General features: G+C 38.4%; 1 protein-coding gene across 5 annotated transcripts in view; it reads left to right on the top strand.

Moving 5' to 3' along the window:
• The window catches only part of SMYD3 (SET and MYND domain containing 3), a 752,225-nt gene that overhangs the window by 142,905 nt on the left and 589,086 nt on the right, over positions 1-20,234 (top strand). For all 5 annotated transcript variants that reach the window (XM_073011911.1, XM_073011909.1, XM_073011913.1 and 2 more), the window contains exon 3: positions 17,870-17,977. In XM_073011911.1, the coding sequence (XP_072868012.1) occupies positions 17,870-17,977 (108 nt within the window). The remainder of the gene's footprint in view (positions 1-17,869; positions 17,978-20,234) is intronic.

Here is a 20,234-nt window from a genome sequence, read left to right as displayed (position 1 = left end):
AAGATTGGACAGAACATATGCATTTAAACTGCTGTGTTTATCCCAACCTCAAAATACAGCATTAAACATTGTAATTATTGTGGATACCCACAAAGCTGCACAAAATTAAATGACAGACTGAACTGTGAACAGTAATGAACAGAATGCAAAAGCACTTGGAATGGAAATTGATACAGAGGATGTAAATCTGTAGTATAAAATCCATAATATGTATTCCCCAGGGGGACATGATTTTGGTTCACTAGCTTAGCATTTGATGTGTGGGACCATGCCATCAAGTTGTCTGAGAGAGGCTATTGGGGTACTGCAGGGTGTAACATGTGCCTTGTGCCCACAGGATGGTGTCAGTGCTATTGGTATTCACATTTCTTTCTTTTCTCTTTTTCTTTTTCGTTTTTCTTTTTTCTTTTTTTTGAGACGGAGTCTTACTCTGTTGCCCAGGCTGGAGTGCAGTGGCGCCGTCTCAACTCCCTGCAACCTCCACCTCCCAGGTTCAGGCAATTCTGGTGCTTCAGCCTCCCCAAGTAGCTGGGACTACAGGCGTGTGCCACCACGCCCAGCTAATTTTTTTTGTATTTTAGTAGAGATGGGATTTCACCATGTTGACCAGGCTGGTCTCGAGCTCCTCAGCTCAGGCAATCTACCAGCCTTGGCCTCCCAAAGTGCTGGGGTTAGAGGCATGAGCCCACCACATCCGGTGCACATTTCATTTTCAAACATAAGCAATACAAGGATATGTTTTCCTATAAAAACATCATATAGAATCATACAGAGTAAAACATAAAAGTCTTTCTCCAGCTTCCTTCCCACACTTCTACTTCTGTTTTTCAGAGATAATCCAAATGTGTCTATTTTATGGATGGAGGATATATACCAAACTATTGGTCTGTGCATCATATATAGTGTACATATCAACATATGTATTTACTCCTGTGTACAGTACTGTTTCTGTTACTGGTCAAAATATTTTTGTCATCAGTGGCTTTATATTCCTGTCTCTACCTTGTTATGAGGTGTCTATCATATAATTTAATAGAAGGAGGTCCAGTCTTTTTTCTCTATTGGCATAAACAGAACATCACACATGATTCCAAGATCAGAGAGGAGGAGCAGGCTAAATTTTCTTATAAAAAAGCATTTTCCAAACAAAAAATGGCAGCAATGGTGATAGCAAGTAAGTCAATTTCAAGTAATTCACCAAGTATTATTTTACCTTTTCAAGATTTAATTTGATTTATAATATATACATTTCTAGTTGAATGAATTAATTGCTGAGCAAAATAAGCAGTTAGGCACTACATGAAGTGGTAATTTATATACTTTTCAAAAGCACTGTTTTAGCAGATACAAGCTCTATTTTATATGGATAATTACAGACCTCTTTAAAAATGTGAATCGTATTTTTGGGTTTACATTTTACGCTTAGTTGTAGACCGATTTGATTCCTATTTGATGGGTAGAAAATTAATCCCGCATTAGTAAGCACTTAGCAGAGTGATTTAATAAGTTCGTTTCTAGACTGCCATACCCAAGGCCGTGATAAGGAAGGAAGTCAAGCTTTGTTTACTTCATAAATGTTCTGTGCTCGGCCTCAAACTGATAGGCTTTGCATGGAATGTACTGTAGATAAGTCAGCTTTGTATCTACCTGTAAACACAAAGGGAATGCTACATAAAGTTTAAAACGATTTGGTCGATTTGGTCGTATTTCAGTGTTTGACTCCACAGGTGTCTGGAGCCGGAAGTTTTTCTTTTCTCCCTTTACCTTTGCCTGCTGCATGATCTTATCTACTCCCATGACTTCAAGGGGCATCTGTATATTATTCCTTCTCGGTACTCCGTCTCCAGCCTCCTTTCTCCTGATTTCCACTTGGCTGTTGCACAGGTGTCTCTGGTGTAACATGTCTAAATCTGAGTACATTATCTTCCCCCAGACCCGCTTCCCTTCATGTTTTCCAGCCTCAGTGAACAGTTTCACCAGCCACCCAGCAGTCTGAGTTGCCAGGTGTCATCTCCGATTCTCATCCTTTCCTGGCCACACATCCGTTTAATCATCATGTTGTGCTGATTTTACTATCTCACTACCTAAAGATCTGAATTGGTTCCCTTCTCGCCAGCTTCTCTAGTACTACCTGTTACCATGGTCTCTTTTCTGGATTAGCTTCATGGTTACTACGATTCTTTCCCACTTCTAATTTAGTTTCTACACAGGAGTTAGAGTGATTATTATGCTCTAAGTCCTGGGGGTTGGTGTGATAAGTAATAGGCAGCGAGTAAGTAAATAAGATCCTGACTTTGGTAAAGCTTCTGTTGTGGAGTAGAGAGACAGTGACAGATGCCCATGATTTTATGATTGACTGTGATTGGGTTGAGCACAGACTTACTTGTGTGTAGGTGGATACAGAAGGGTTTCCTGTAGAGGTGACATTTAACCTGAAATCTAGAATTAATGTAGCTCTTTCTGCTCTTCTTTTAATTAATGTTAGCACGGTATATCTTTCTCTATGCATGTTCATTTAATCTATTTCTATGTAAAATGGGTTTCTTATAGATGACATATGGTTGGGTTTTGTGTCTTGATGCACTGTGACCATCTCTGTCTTTTAATTGATGCATTTAGATCACTGACATCCAGAGTGATAATTGATACATTTGGGTTAATATTTATCATATCTGTTTTCTATTTGTTGCCCTTGTTCTTTGTTCCGATTGTTGTCTTTCACTATTTTTCTGCCTTTTGTGGTTTTAATTGAGCATTTTGTATGATTTCATTTCTCTTCATTAGCATATCAGATATATATATGACATATATATATCTCCTTTTTTAGAGATTGCCCCAGAGTTTGCAATATACATTTAAAATGAATCCAAGTTTACTCTCAACACTTTGCTGCTTTACAGGTAGAGTAAGTAACTTAGAATAACAAAATACTTTTAGTTCCTGCTCCCTCTCTTTAAAAAAAAAATTGTTTTAGAAATGAGATCTCGCTTTGTCACCCAGGCTGAAGTGCAGTGGCCTGAACACCCCTCACTGCAGCCTCGACTTCCTCGGCTCAAGTCATCCTCCTTCCTCAGCACCCCCTCAAATAGCTGGGACTACAGGCATGCACCACCATGCCTGGCTACTTTTTGTATTTTGTGCGGAGATGGGATTTTGCTATGTTGCCCTGGCTGGTCTTGAACTCCTAAGCTCAGGCAGTCCACCTGCCTCGGCCTCCCAAAGTGCTGGCATTACAGGCCTGAGCCACTGTGCCCGGCCCCTGCTCCCTCTCTTATGTCATTTATTTAGCTTATACATAAACATACATAATTAAATATATTGATACTATTAGTAGTCTTTTGAACAAACTATTATCTGTTAGATCAATTAAGAATAAGAAACATGAAAGTTTTTATTTTACCTTCATCTATTCCTTCTTTGATTTTCATTCTTTCTTTATGTAGATCTAAGTTTCTAACCTTTATCATTTCCTTCTCTCTACAGAATTTCTTTTAACATTTCATGTGGGCAGGTCTACTGGCAATACATTTCCTCAATTTTTGTTTTCCTGAAAAAGTCTTTATTTTTTCTTCACTTTTGAAGGGTAATTTCACAGGGTACAGAATTCCAGATTAGTAGGTTTTTTTTTCTTCTCAGTACTTTATTTCATTCCACTCTCTTGTACATGGCTTCTGAGAAGTTGGCTGTGATTCTTTGTTCCTCTATATGTAAGGTGTTTATTTTAGTCTACTTTGTGCTGCTATAACAGAATAACTGAAAGTGGGTAATCTATAAAGAACACAAATTTCTTTTTATTTCTTCAAATTTATTTAATTTGTTTTCAACATTTATTTTAGATTCTGGGGGTATATGTGTGGGTTTTCTACAGAGGTCTACTGTGTGATGCTGAGGTTTGGAGTATGTTGAACCTGTCACCCAAGAAGTGAGCAGAGTACTCAGAAGGTAGTTTTTCAACCCTTGCACCACCCCCTCCTTCCCCTTCCTTATATTCTCCAATGTATATTGTTCTCGTATTTATATACTTGTATATCCAGTTTTAGCTCCCACTTATAAGTGAGAACATACTGTATTTGATTTTCTGTTTCTGTGCTACTTTGCTTAGGATAATGGCCTCCAGCTGCATCCATGTTGTTGCAAAAGACATAATTTTTTTTTTTTTTTTTTCCTGAGACAGAGTCTCACTCTAGCACCCAGGCTGGAATGCAGTGGTGCGATCTAGGCTCACTACAACCTCTGCCTCCCATGCTCAAGTAATTCTCGTGCCTCAGCCTCCTGAGTAGCTGGGATTAAGGCGCCTGCCACCATGTCTGGCTAATTTTTGTATTTTTAGTAGATACAGGGTTTCACCATGTTGGCCAGGTTGGTCTTGAACTCCTGACCTTCAGGCAATCCACCTGCCTCAGCCTCCCAAAGTGCTGGGATTACAGGCATGAGCCACTGTGCCCGGCCCAAGGACATGATTTTATTCTTTTTTATGGCTTCATAGTATTCCATGGTGTGTATATATTACATTTCTTTATTCAGTCCACCAATGATGGGCACCTAGATTGATTCCCTGTCTTTGCTATTGTGAACAGTGCAGGGATAGACATACGGGTACACGTGTCTTTCTGGTAGAATGACTTATCTTCCTTTGGGTATATACCCAGTAATGGAATTGCTGGGTCACGTGGTAGTTCAAGTCTCAGTTCTTTGGGATGTCTCCGGACTGTCTCCACAGTGGCTGAACTAATTTACATTCCCACCGTCAGCGTGTAAGTGAAGAGCAGAAATTTGTTGACTCACATTTCTGGAGGCTTGGAAGTTCTATATTAAGATGGCTACATATGGCGAGGGCCTTCTTGCTGTGACAACACATGGTGGAAGGCATCCCAAGGTGGAAGGGCCAAGAGACAAGAGGGCATCAAATAATGGAATTAATCCTGCCCATGAGGACAGAGCCTTCATGGCCAAATCACCTCTTAATGGTCCCATCTCTTAACACTGATACAATGGTAGTTAAATTTCAACATGAGTTTTGGAGGGTACAGACCTTCAAACCATAGCACACACCTTTCAAGTATTTTGATATTTTCAGAAAATGACATGTTACTGAAACCATTTCAGTATCTATGAATATCTAAAACAGACATATACTTATCTTTAGCTAAAATCTGGCTTCTCAGTATTTTAAAAAACCTTGGCCGGGCGCGGTGGCTCAAGCCTGTAATCCCAGCACTTTGGGAGGCCGAGACGGGCGGATCACGAGGTCAGGAGATCGAGACCATCCTGGCTAACACGGTGAAACCCCGTCTCTACTAAAAATACAAAAAACTAGCCGGCTGAGGTGGCGGGTGCCTGTAGTCCCAGCTACTCGGGAGGCGAAGGCAGGAGAATGGCGTGAACCTGGGAGGCGGAGCTTGCTGTGAGCCGAGATCCGGCCACTGCACTCCAGCCTGGGTGACAGAGCGAGACTCCGTCTCAAAAAAAAAAAAAAAAAAAAAGAATTAAAAAACCTTTGATTTTCTGTAGTTTGAAAATGACATGCCTCGGTATAGGTTTTTGGGCTTTTATCCTGCTTGGTCTTCTGTGAGTTTCCTGGATCTGTGGTTTGGTGCCTGGCATTAATCTGGGAGAACTTCTCAGTCATTGTTACTTCAAGTATTTCTTCTGTTCCATTCTCTCTTTATTCTTCTTCTGACATATCCGATTACACATATCTTATACCTTTTTGTAATCATTCCACAGTTCTTGGATATTCTGTTTTTTTTTTTTTTTTTTTTTTTTAAATAAAGTCTTTCTTCTCTTTGCTTCTTAATGTTGGTGGTTACTGTACTGAGATAGTTTCAGCTCAGAGGTTTTTCTCTCCAGCTCTGTCCAGTGTACCAATAAAAGGCATTCTCTATTTCTGTTGGTGTTTTTGATTTAGCAGTTCTTCTTGGTTCTTAGAATTTCTGTTTCTATGCCTGTATTTCCTGTCTGTTCCTGCATGCTGTCTCCTTTTCCATTGGAATCCTTTGCATATTAATTATAGTTTTCTAAAATTCCTAGTCTGATAATTCCAACATCCTTGCCATATCTGAGTCTGGCACTAATGCTTGCTCTGTCTCTTCAGACTATGTTTTTTGCCCTTTAGTATGTGACGTAGTTTGATTGTGTCCCCACAGATCTCCTCTTGAATTGTAGTTCCCATAATCCCCATGTGTCCCGGTAGGGACCAGGACCATGGGGACCGTATCCCCCATCCTGTTCTCTTGATAGTGAGTGAGTTCTCACGAGATGGGATGGTTTTGTAAGGGGCTTCCTGCTTTGCTGGGCACTTCTCCTTCCTGCTGCCATATGAAGAAGGATGAGTTTGCTTCCCCTTCCACTACGGTTATAAGTTTCCTCCACAGCCCTGTGGAACTGAGAGTCAATTAAACGTCTTTCCTTTATAAATTACCCAGTCTCGAGTATTTTTTCATAGCAGCATGAGAATGTACTAATACAGTGTGTCTTATAATTTTTTCTTTATAGCTACACATGATGTAAAAGGAACCAATGTAAATAGGCCTTTAGTAGTGTGATGGCAAGATGTAGGAGGAGAGGACTTATTCTATAGTTCCTTTTTTTTTTTTTTTTTTTTGAGACAGAGTCTTGCTCTGTCGCCCAGGCTGGAGTGCAGTGGCGTGATCTCGGCTCACTGCAAGCTCTGCCTCCCAGGTTCACGCCATTCTCCTGCCTCAGTCTCCCAAGTAGCTGGGACTACAGGCGCCACCACCACGCCCGGCTAATTTTTTGTATTTTTAGTAGAGACGGGGTTTCACCGTGTTAGCCAGGATGGTCTGGATCTCCTGACCTCGTGATCCGCCCGCCTTGGCTCACTCTTTGTTATTTCTTAGAATTGGCTGTCCCTGGGAGGAGCAGGAGCAGTCTTCTCTGTAGTCAGAAAGGTGTTTAAAATGTCAACACATCATAATACAAGTAGAGCATCCCAAGTAAAAAAATCTGCAGTGCTCCAGCATCCCAAATATTTTAAGCACCAGCATGACACCCAAAGGAAATGCTCATGGGAGTATTTTGGATTTTGGATTTTTAGATTTGGGATGGTTCAGCCAGTAAGTATAATGCAAACATTTCAAAATCCAAGGAAATCCAAAATCTGAAGCCCTTCTGGTCCCAAGGATTTCAAAGAAGGGATACTTAACCTGTATTCAGAAATAAAAATATAAAGAATATAGCCCTACACACAGTTGATTTTCAACAAAGGTGCCAACATAATTCAATAATGAAAGGATGATCTTTTCAGCAAATTGTGCTGATGTGCACATGGAAAATAAATGATAAAAGTAAAAACAATTCTTCACTAGATTGAATAAGATTTAGGTTTAGTAAGGTTAAACTTAACGGCTAAAACTATAAAATCAAGAAAACATAGGAGAAACTCTTTGGATATGGGGTACATAAAATTTCCTATGCAGAATACAGAAAGCACTGAGCCTCCAAGAAAAATTGATAAATTGATTTTCATAAAAATTAAACCCTTCAGCTCCTTGACTTCATTAAGAAAATGAAAAGACAAACTATAGACTTGGAGAAAATATTTGAGACATCTCTCTCCCCCTCTTTCCCTCCTTTTCTCTTTCTATCCCTTCTTCTCTCTCTCTCCCTCCAACCAAGAAGTTGTATCTAGAATGTATAAAGAATACTTATAATTTGGTAGTAAGAAAACCCAGTAAAACAGGTAAAAGATTTGAAGAGACACTTTAAGAAGATATACATTAAAAGATAATCATTGTCACTGGTCATCAGATAAATGAAAATTAAAACCGTAATGACATATTACTACACATCCACTAGAAAGACTAAAATTAAAAGGACTGACCTTGTCAAGTGTTGGCAAGGTGATGGAGCAACTGGAACTCTTGTTCACTGGTGGTGGGAATGTAAAGCGTTATCATCGTTTTGGGAAAGTTTAGTGGTTTGTAGTAATGTTAAAGATGTACTTACCATGTGACCCAGCAGTTCTACTCCTAGTTATTTACCTAAGAGTTATGAAAACTTATGTCTACAAAAACAACTTGTACATAATTGTTCAATGTTCCAAACCTGGAAACAAGTGAAATATTCATCCACAGGTAAATGAATAAAGAGATGCATACTATACTATTACTTGTCCATTAAGAGGAACAAACTACTGATGCCACAACATTAGTGATTCTGAAAACATTGTATTGAGGGAATGGAGCCAGATGAAAAGAAGTAATACTGTTCTAGACGAGACAAAACTAGTCTTATAATTATAGAGACGAAACCACTGAGTTGCCTGGGATGGAGGACTTGAAGGTAAGGGGCACAGGGAACTTTTGGGGAGGACTAACATCTATAGCTTAATTTTGGTGTTGGTTATATGGAGATATATATATATATGTCATAACTTATCCAAGCTGGGTGTAGTGGCATGTGCATGTAATCCCAGCACTTTGGGAGGCTAAGTTCAATTGTTTGAACTCATGAGTTAGAGACCAGCCTGGACAATATAGCAAGACCCCATCTCAAAAAAACAAAAACTTATCAAACTATACTGTTAAAATGGATACATTTTATTGTACATAATCATGGTTTTTGCCATTAAAAGTAATTACTTTTGCACCAACCTAAATATAATTTAATAATGTAAATTGTATTTCAAGTAAGTAGTTTGAAACATATTGGTCATCACAGAGCCATTAAATGTGCATTGATTTTATTTATTTTTCTGTAATACAGTGATCACAATTTTTAAGCCACTCAAAGAATTAGACTATTGTTTGAAGAAACCGTTCTAGTAGGGTAAGAGTCAGGGCAGGAAGACCAAATAGGAGGCTATAGCAATAATCTGGATCAGAGATAATCTTAGCATCACATTCAGCAAGATTCTGTACATTAACCTTCCGTTGCTTACTCAATCAAGCCAAAAGTAGAGAAGAGGTGTTTTGAGACTCTTTGGTATACAGACTTGTGGTTAATTTTCTCTTTCTCATCTATTTTTCAATTCCATTCTCCCAGTGTATAGTCTTTGATTCTAGATTCTTTCTAGAATCTGCTTGTCAGGCTGACCTTCCCTCTCAGATGGGACTGTCCCTACAGGTGGCCTCTTTGACCCTGCTTCTGCAGCCTGTCCTCTTACCACCATTTTTTCACTCTCAGATGAGGCTAACCACATCCCTCCCCGCCACTCATCCATTGATGGCTGTTTCAGTTCACTTTGGGAGTAAAAAATTTGATAATTACTTGTATTGAGAAAGTAAAATATATGTGCGCCACCTACTGTATTCAGCTAGAAGCTGGTGTTGATATTTCGATTAATCTTGGATAGATATTTTTTCCAAATAAGATTGGAAGTCTGTGGAAGTGCATGATTTATTTTGCTCTCTAGCCAAACTATCCATTAAGTCATTTCATCTTCATATGATCTCTCATTAGATCAAGCATTGGCTAACTTTGTCTGTAAAGAACTATATAGTAAATATTTTAGGCTTTGTGGCCATATGATTTCTGTCATACGAATGAATGAATGTAACTAATGAGTGTGGCTATATCCCTGTTTTTATTAAAAATGTAGCACGAATTAGAATGTACATGAATTTGAATTTTACATAAATGTGAGAATGTAGAATGAATTTTACCTGTGGGCCATGTATTTTTGGAACCCTGCTCTAAATGATGATTGACCGTAATTCCCATTTGCCTAAGAAATAATCATTGATTCTTGTTCTTTTTTTTCCTCTTGTCAATCTTATGCCCTAAGACCTTTTTCATGCCACATTCCTTCTTTATATTTGGCCCTGTTTATCTAATTTCATTAAGACTAGTGAGAAGATGCTCTTGCTCTACATTTGATACAGCATTCAGTAAGCTTTCAAAGTGATAAGTCTCATATCTATCACTAATCTCTAGTGTGCTCTAAGGAGATTTTTTGCAAGATCTTCATCAATACCTGTCAGTCAACTGTAGCTGTGAGACAACCTGCTTAGCTTTCCAGTTTTCTTTTCCCAGATTCTAGCTTTTCAGATCTGCGTGCATCTGACACTCTGTAATTCAATACTGGATTACATTGCAAGGAAAAGGAGGAGGCATTTTTTATTTGCTATCAAGCAAACTGGATGTGAATGGAAAACTGTTGAGTATCTTTTATTTCCTGCAAGTTGCATGGCAGCTCAGCTGTCCTAAGTTTTGCTCATAGGAAACCTCTGTAGATGATTGTGAGTGGAGGGAGTCCTGAATATGCAAGAAAAAAATCATTGTGATATTTCACATAGAAGATGTTTAGTTAATGTTATCTGAAACTGTTGAATAAGTGGGCGCAAAAAATTCTTTTTCTTTTTTATATTTTTAAAGACAGCTTCTTCATCCTTAATGACCAAATATCTGAGGAAAATACTGTTGCAGATTTTGATTGTAAGCCTAACTCGAGGAGGTTTCAAACCTATTTTGACATAATTCAGATGTTTGTTAGGAATGCATATTACAGACCCATAGAATTTTATCATTGGAAGACTGCCTTACAAATCTTTGAATCTAATCTTCTTATAGAATAAATACCTGGTGAGCTGATATCATGAATTGGATATATTTTACCCAATCCAAGGTTCAATACAGGATGACCCTTCTTACATTCTATCCCAAACACTAATGACCTACCCTGAAATGGATATCCACTCCAACCAAAGCTCAGTGTTTAACAGCATTTAAATGGGTTCTTGAGTGAGCAACAGGGACTTTGTATCTAAAGAGGAGAAGGAAATATTATGATAATAGTGCAAATGTTATTTTGCGTAAGAAAGAAGAAATAAATTGATTTTCTCTTATTAGTGTAGCATCTCATCCATACACTCCTTTCGTAATCATGTAATCAAGACCATCTCTTACTGGTCAAAGAAAGAATTGTGAGAGTCTGCTTTCATTTCTTCTTTTTGTATGGCCTTAATTTCAAATAATGATAATATATAGTAAATGTTACCTCCTTAATGGTACTGGCTTTAGAATAAATCATAAAATATGTATTGAACACCTGTTTCATGTAAGGTGTACTTAATTGGTACTATACTCATTTAAGCGGTGGCTCAAGCCTGTAATCCCAGCACTTTGGGAGGCCGAGACAGGTGGATCACGAGGTCAGGAGATCGAGACCATCCTGGCTAACACGGTGAAACCCCGTCTCTACTAAAAAATACAAAAAACTAGCCGGGCGAGGTGGCGGGCGCCTGTAGTCCCAGCTACTCGGGAGGCTGAGGCAGGAGAATGGCGTGAACCCGGGAGGCGGAGCTTGCAGTGAGCCGAGATCCGGTCACTGCACTCCAGCCCGGGCGACAGAGCAAGACTCCGTCTCAAAAAAAAAAAAAAAAAAAAAAAAAAAAAAAAGAAAAAAAAAAAAGAAAAACAGACATGAATATAGCTAAACTGATAAAACAATTTACTGAGTCTCTGAATTAAAAAAGATTGCGTTAGCATTGCAGAACAATTCATTGAAGCTTTTTTTAAACATTTAAAAATTAACCCATTCAATCATGCTTTGAGTTGCAACCAGATTTCCAAAATACACATTAAAAAGTTAAGCTATTAAACCATAATTTTGCCGTCCCTTTTATATAAAAGTACTTCTTCCTGATTCTCAGTTACTAGACATAGAATTATATTTGTTTTTATTCATAAACTCCATGGTCTTTGGAGAAAATTTAAATAGTAATGGAAAACTATAAAGAGAAAGACAAAAATAGCAATTTCTTCTAGGAAAAGCTGGAAAAATTAACTTTCAGTATTTTAATCATCTTCTATTGTGAGCATTCTTTTTTTCCCCCTGAGACCTGGGGTCTCGCTCTGTCACACAGACTGGAATGCAATGGTGTGACCATGGCTCACTCTAGTCTTGACCTCCCATCTTAGCCTCCAGCAGAGCTGGGAGTGATCCTCCCATCTTAGCCTCTGGTGTAGCCAGTAATACAGGTGCATGCCATCATGTCTGGCCAACTAAAAAAAAATTTTTTTTTTGTAGAGACTGGATTTCCCTGTGTTGCTTCGGCTGGAACATTCTTAAATTTTTTTTTTATACTATTTAAATTTTTTAAAATAAATTACTTTATGAATAATATTTCTGTGTCAACAATATGCACATTAAAATTTTGATATTCATTACCAAATACCCATCAGAAAGATCAGAGCAACCTACAACTCTACTAACAAGGCTGGAAAATGCCTGTTTCCCCAAATCCTAGATGTTTCTAAATACTGCCAGTTATATTGATTTTTGCCCAGTTACTGGGACACCTATGTTATCTAATTTTTGTTATCACTTCTTTGAGCACTGGTGTGGTTTGTATTACTTGTCTATTTTTTTTTTTTTTAGTCATGAATTTCCTATTCATTTCCTTTACCTTCATTTATATTTTTTGAAATATTCAAAAGTTATTTGTAAGACCTTTTTGTATATTGGAGACATTTAACACTATGCCTATATACATATTTTTTAGATTTTTTTCATGGTTTATTACCTTTAAACCTTGTTTCTGATTTTCTTCCCCTGATATACAAAAATTCTTTGTTGTTATATAATTTAATATATATTTCTTTTCCTTTATGGTTTTTACATTTTGTGTTCTGTTTAGAAACACTTTTTCCACCTTAATATTATAAAATATTTATTTCTATAGAGCAATAGTTCATGATAATTACAGAATTGTATTTTGTTTCATCTATTTAGTATATATAATGACCTCCTTTGTGATTTAGTTTAGCTCAGTGGTTTTTCAACTTTAGCTACTCATGGAATGCCCTTGTCTTGATCTGTTTTTGTGCTGCTATTAACAGAGTCCCAAAGACTGGGTAATTTATAAGCAATAGAAGTTCATTTGGCTAGTGTTTCTGGAGGCTGGGAAGTCCAAGATTGAAGGATTACATCTGTAAGGACCTTCTCGCTGCATCCTAACATGGCGGAAGGTATCACGTGACAGGAGCAGGCTCCTGAGAGGGAACAAGAAAGGGCCGGACTGGCTTTTATAACAAACCCATTGTTGCAATAGTGACATTAAATCTGTTCATGAGCACTGAGGTACTGAAAGACCCCACCTCTCAACATGTTGCACTGGGAATTACATTTCCAGCACATGAACTTTGAGGTACACGTTGAAACCACAGCAGCCCTGCAGTGGGACGCTTGATTCTATCTCATGGGTACTGTCAGAATCCCTAGGGTGGGTCTTAGGCTCTGTATTTAAAAATACGTTCTTGTGTATGTGTGTGGCACGTATAACTGTAGCATTGTTCCAGATCTGGGCTTCTCGGCACTTTTCAGACCCAACTCCCGTTTGTATGAGAAATATTTTTATTGCCCTCTCTACTGTCTTGAAATTATACAGGTAATACAATATATCTAGTCACATATTTTCAAAACATAATATAATGCCATAATTGGAATACAAGGAAAAAGAAAATTAAAACCTATGATAAAATAATATGTATTTTAGTATGTAAATGCTGAGGTATGATTAGACTGGAAGACATCATTAGTCACATATTTGCACCTATACATAGAGTCACTGTGAGAAGGGAAGCAGAGATGCGGGTCAGAAGGCGTGCTGTATTAGTAATTCACATACTCTAAGTGGTGGTGCTTTCAGTGATATAACTTTAATTGAGTAATTTAGGTAAAATTCTTAAAAAAACAGTCTTCCTTTGATTTACCTAGAAAATTCAGTGCTGTTAGGATTGTGTAAAAACAAGCTCTTTGTTTTTAAATGTGAAAGGAGATTTAGTTCTAGGCTAAGACAATTATAAACAAGTTTTCCACCTTCATAGAGTTTGGTAGGACACTTAAAAGTTGCACTGGAGCCGGGCGCGGAGGCTCAAGCCTGTAATCCCAGCACTGTGGGAGGCCGAGACGGGCGGATCACGAGGTCAGGAGATCGAGACCATCCTGGCTAACACGGTGAAACCCCGTCTCTACTAAAAATACAAAAAACTAGCCGGGCGAGGTGGCGGGTGCCTGTAGTCCCAGCTACTCGGGAGGCTGAGGCAGGAGAATGGCGTAAACCCGGGAGGCGGAGCTTGCAGTGAGCTGAGATCCGGCCACTGCACTCCAGCCCGGGCCACAGAGCGAGACTCCGTCTCAAAAAAAAAAAAAAAAAAAAAAAGTTGCATTGAATTTGGAGAATTCTTCATTTTGTAGGACTGTCCTACACAGAACTCCTGACTCCTTTGGTTCCTGCTCATTAAGTGCCTGTAATTTTCCGTAAAAAATGTGACAAATAAAAATACCCCCATAAATTTCTCAAACAACCCTCAACATAGGCGTCACTCCCATTGAGAACTATTGGTGTGGTTAATTAGTTTATGTTGTGAACTGTTATAAATACTATAAAATACATTATGAAAATGTATAGATTCTGAAGTTGTTTTTTGAGTCATGTATGCACTGAAGGAATTGCGTTATAGATGTCATTTCCTTTTTTTTCCCAGCATAAAACTCTTGTCTCCTTTTGTTTTTGCTTCTTAATGCAATATTTTAATTTCCTTTGTCTCTCAAGCCAATATATGCTTATTGTACATCATTGTTAATTTTCAGCTATGATAACAGAAAATACAACAGCCAGTGTTATCAGCAAAATCTTAATTATATCCTGTATTGGAAGTAATGTAAGAAAATAGGAAAAAATGTAAATCACGAAGGTTGTCTTTTGAGAAATTGGCAAATATATATGACAAATGTGTCATTGGGGTCTTGACCAAGGTTAGTTTGTTGAGTGAAGATAATGCCTTTTATTTTTGTATGATTGTCACGTTTTGCTTCAAAGTCAAAAGGGGCTGCATAAAAAGATTTCTTTGTATGCCTTTTCTGTGGTATGCTTGTGTTCGTAACCCTTATGGTAAGATGTGATAGGTGAAATTGAATGATAAATTTTGGCAGTTAATATTTTAAAAAGAAAAGGAATGGGCTGATATGTGGTACCATATTACAGACCAATTTTAAGTGATTTGATTGCTTTCTCTATTTATGCCTAAATGATCAGATTTGGCTTTTAGATGGAAAAATGAACATATTTTTGCTGAAGCAAATGAGAAAATAAGTATGTTTTCAGGCAATGATCTAGGAATAAGTTTAAGAAACATTTTGTCTAGTTTCTAGTTATTGTTGAGAAATAAGAGCTCAATATCAATTATGTTAAGGACCTAAAGTTGTTTTAACAGGAATTTCCCAAAATTTGGATGTTTAATTCCAAATGTTGTCATCTAACTGATGAGTTGTTCATTATCTGGTGTACATTTTGTAGTTATTTCACCCTGGTAAGCTGTCAGGAGGCTGAGCTGCTCAATTAGGTTTTAACAGAGGGGTTATGGCTAATCTCTTGTAGCTAAAATGAGCATTGATTAAAATCTGCTCTTAAGCTCTTTTGCCTCAAATTATCTCTGCCTTGTTTTGCTGAGTGCGAGCCCTGTTCAGCTGGACACAGGCATTTGAACAGAGCCTCAGGTACTTTCTGATAGACCCATTGGTATTGTGTTATCTGTTCCTGCCTGCACACTGTGTCCAGGAGAGCATCTGACAGGTTTCTCAGCTTCTAGAATCAAAGGAAAACTTCCGCCAAACTTACGGTTCTCTGTTCTATCAGTAAAAAACCAAAAAAGTCCACACTCTTGTTTCTTGTGAGTGCAAATGAGTGTAAATTTGTTAGCTTAACCCACTCACATGCAAAGACTGGGTGAAAAAAAATATATATAGGTATATCTGAATCAGTGAATACCAACCTAATTTCCTAAAGGGTGACAATAACAAGCATGGGAAGCTGTGTTAAATAATTTATACACATTTCTTTAGTGCATTTAGAACTTTTAGGATGCTAAGTATATTTTGAATCTCTAAGTAGGGTCAACATGATATTGTGTTTTTAAAACTTACTTGACAATTGTACCATATATATTTTAGGCCTTTTACACACATTGGTAGTTGCTAATTGCTAGTCCAGGACTAGCTCCCTGATCAACAGAAGCTTGTTGTTTCAGTGAGTACTGATATTAAAAGTCATATGAAAGGCCGTTATAGTTGTGAACTGTTGTTAAGGACATTGTTCAGTGTGTTGATTCCCATTCTTGGAATAAATCCTCCTGTGATTGAACCTTGGTGAAACTATTTGTTTTTACTTTCTGTCAGTTGAGAATTACATAAATCATCATGCCTTCTTTTTTGCCTTGCTTGTGAGGCAACTCAAATAAATGTACAGACACTCAAATGTAATGCACAAATTATTCAGCTCTCATGTTTAGCGTGCTAAGAATTTTTACTCTCTTTTTATATTTAGGCAGTCTGATAGTTAGAGATCAGCTTTTGAGCCTTTCTTTATCTTTAATAGAGGGATAATACCTACCATTTAGATTATTATAAAAATCAAATGAAACGTGCCTTGTTATTTGCTTAGTCATGTGTCTAGTACCTTGCAGAATGCTAAGTAGATGTTAGCATGCTTTCCTTTTTCCCCCTTCCATAATTTTAATATTTTCTGTTTCTGGTTTTGCAGTCTTAGTTCATACACATCTTTACTTTGAATCAGCTCAGTCTTGCTTAGAAGTGAGTGAAGTGTAAATACCAAAACAAAAGTTACGAACAGCACATTGAGAGGCTTGTCACAGAGGAAGTGAGGCAACCGTGAGTAGCATTGATGGAAGGAGTGACACGCCTGTCAGAAACAATGTCTCCACCATTTGGGTTACTAAGAAATAGAAGACAGACCAAGCTGTCACTCAACAAGTTGACATGGATAGTCGTTCTGAGCAAAATACTGGCTTGACATTGAACCTGAGTCACAGTTTTGAAGTAGCCGCAGCTCTTTTGAAACTTTTGGTTGTGCTGTATGTTTCTACTGCAGGTGGAAGTGACAGCAGTCCCTTTAAGGAGGGTTTTATAGACCCAGAAATTGGGGAGCAGATTTCTAATTTTTGAAATAAGAATGAGTAGGGGTATCAGGCATTTCAGTAATGGAAATTCCAGTTTTCAGAATATAACGGGAGAGACATTTGATTGAGGCTGCTGCTTCTCACCAGGGCTACACATTAGAGGACCTGGATTTTATTTCCATATGAAAGTGATTCTGTGTGAAAACAGCCATGGCCTTTCTGATCCAAGGCTCAGGGATAGTGTCCTTCCCTTCAGTCCGTTCATCCATACACTGGCAACTGACTCAGTGGTCTCTTTAGCCAGACCAGCACACAGCTAGGACCATGGCTTAGGTGACCGTATCATTTGTCATCAAAACTAGAACTTTTCAGAGTGAAAAGGGGCACTATTAATATTTAAGCCAGGACATAGATACAAACCTAGACACATCCAGGACAAACTGGACATGTAATGATTTTAGCTAACAGCTCTTTTTATGTTGCTTTTAAAACAAAGAGGTTTTATATTTGGGGGTATGTTAGTCCTCCTGATATTTCTGTAGCAGCACAGAAATTCAGAAGGCTGTCATCCCTGTTTTAAGTCTTCTGAACCATGTGTTTTATTTTCTAATTTGGAGTGACATTTTCTTTTTGTATTCAAAATGATTATTGTTGAATCCTATTTAATCAGTTCAAAGACCATCTTATACATTATTAAGTAAGCTAGAATGGCTCTTTCTTTGGGCTCCACTAGCCAGGTAATAACCAGGGGACAAATGAAAGCACAGAGGTGAAGCTGAAGCTTTTAATGTCCTTGCATAGTAATTGCATACTTGGCAAAGACTCATCCTGGATTATTTTCAGATTTAGAATATTGCTTTTATTTTCTATTGTGCAGTTACATTTTGACTATTAAAATTTAATGTTCATGACTCTCGATGTTCAAAAGCAGTATAAATGAAAGTTAAATTTTAGGTCACCTATGTTCTCCCCACTCTTGTCTTAATAGAAAAAAGCTTGGCCGGACCACAAACGGGAATGCAAATGCCTTAAAAGCTGCAAACCCAGATACCCTCCAGACTCCGTTCGACTTCTTGGCAGAGTTGTCTTCAAACTTGTGAGTATAAAACTCATGAAATATAGCTGGGTTTTGATTAAATGAGCATATGCAGTTGCATTGTCAGGTATACCTCAGAGATGTTGCAGGTTCAGTTTCAGACCACCACAATAACGCAAATATTGCAATAAAATGAGTCTCACAAACTTTTTAGCTTCCCAGTTAATATAAAAGTTATGTGGACATTACACTGTAGTCTATTAAGTGTGCAATAGCATTATGCCAACAGAAGCAATATATATACCTTAATTAAAAAATACATTTCTAAAAGTGCCAAGGATCGTTAAAGCCTTCAGTGCATCATCATCTTTTCGCTGGTGGATGTTGATGACTGCTGACTGATCAGGTGGTGGTTGCTGAAGTTTGGGGTGGCTGTGGCAATTTCTTAAAATCAGACAACGGTCGAATTTGCCGCCTTGATTGCCTCTTCCTTTTGCAAATGATTTCGCTGTAACATATGATGCCTCACAGCATCATCACCCGGAGTAGGTTCCATCTCAAGAAACCACTTTCTTTGTTCATTCATAAGAAGCAACTCCTCATCTTTTCAAGTTTTATCATGAGATTGCAGAAAATCAGTTACTTCTTCAGGTTCTACTTCTCTCTGTTTTAAAAAGAGTTTTACCTTCTATTTTAGATTCAGGGGTACATGTGCAGATTTGTTGCATGGGTGTATTGCATGATGCTGAGGTTTGGGGTATGATGGATGCCATCACCGAGGTAGTGAACATGGTACCCAGTAGCTAGCTTTTCATCCCTTGCCCACTTCCTGCTCCTTACCTGCCCCTTGCATCCCCCAGTGTCTGTTATTCCCATCTTTGTGTCCATGTCCACCCAATATTTAGCTCTCAGTTGTAAGTGAAAACCTGTGGTATTTGGTTTTCTGTTTCTATGTTAATTCACTTAGGATAATGCCCTCCAACTGCATTTATGTTGCTCCAAAAGACATGACTTCACTCTTTTTAATGGTTGCGTAATATTTCATAGTGTTTATGTATCACATTTTCTTTATCCATTTTACTGTTAATGGGCACCTAGATTGATTCCATGCTTTTGCTATTGTGAAAAGCACTGTGATGAATGTATGAGTACATGCATCTTTTTGGTAGTGACGTATTTTCCTTTGGATATATACCCAATAATGGGATTGCTGAGTTGAATGGCAACTCTGAGAAATCTCCGAACTGCTTTCCACAGCAGCTGAATTACATTACATTCCCACGGACAGTTGATAAGTGTTCCCTTTTCTCTGCAGCCTCGCCAGCCTGTGTTATTTATTTATTTATTTATTTTTTGAGACAGAGTCTCGCTCTGTCACCCAGGCTGGAGTGCAGTGGCACGATTTCCACTCACTGCAAGCTCCGCCTCCCGGGTTCACACCATTCTCCTGCCTCAGCCTCCCGTGTAGCTGGGACTACAGGCGCCCGCCACCTCGCCTGGCTAGTGTTTTGTATTTTTAGTAGAGATGGAGTTTCACAGTGTGAGCCAGGATGGTCTCGATCTCCTGACCTCGTGATCCGCCCGTCTCGGCCTCCCAAAGTGCTGGGATTACAGGCGTGAGCCACCGCGCCCGTCCCTGTGTTATTTTTTGATTCAATAATAGCCACTCTGACTGGTATGAGATGGTGTCTTGTTGTGGTTTTCATTTACACTTCTCTGATGATTAGTAACGGAGAGCACATTTCCTATGTTTTTTGGCCACTCATATGTCGTCTTTCGAGAAGTGTCTGTTCTTGTCCTTTGCCCACTTTTTATTTTTACTTTTTGAGACAGGGTCTCACTCTGTTGCCCCAGGCTGGAGTGCAGTGGCGTGATCATGGCTCACTGCAGCCTCAACCTCTGGGGCTCAAGCAATCCTCCTACCTCAGCTTTCCGAGTAGCTGGGACCACAGGTGCCCGCCACCACGCCCAACTAGTTTTTGTGCTTTTTCCTTTTTTTTTTTTGGAAAGACGAAATTTCATCATGTTTCCCAGACCAGTCTTAAACTCCTGGGCTCAAGAAATTCTCCCACCTTGGCCTCCCAAAGTGCTGGGATTATATAGATGTGAGCCACTGTCGTGGCCCTTTGTCCACTTTTTAATGAGGTTGTTTGTGTTTTACTCGGTGAATTGCTTAAGTTCCTTATACATTCTGGATATTAGACCTCTGTTGGCTGCATAGTTTGTGAATATTTTCTTTGATTCTGTAAGTTGTCTATCTGTTGCAAGTTTCTTTTGCTGTGTGGGAGCTCTTTAGTTTAATTAGGTCCGACTTGTC

The sequence above is a fragment of the Chlorocebus sabaeus genome, chromosome 25 (assembly GCF_047675955.1).
Source record: "Chlorocebus sabaeus isolate Y175 chromosome 25, mChlSab1.0.hap1, whole genome shotgun sequence".
Classification (NCBI taxonomy): domain Eukaryota; kingdom Metazoa; phylum Chordata; class Mammalia; order Primates; family Cercopithecidae; genus Chlorocebus; species Chlorocebus sabaeus.
Note: the sequence above shows the minus strand (reverse complement) of the source record. Positions and strands in the feature narration are given on the sequence as shown.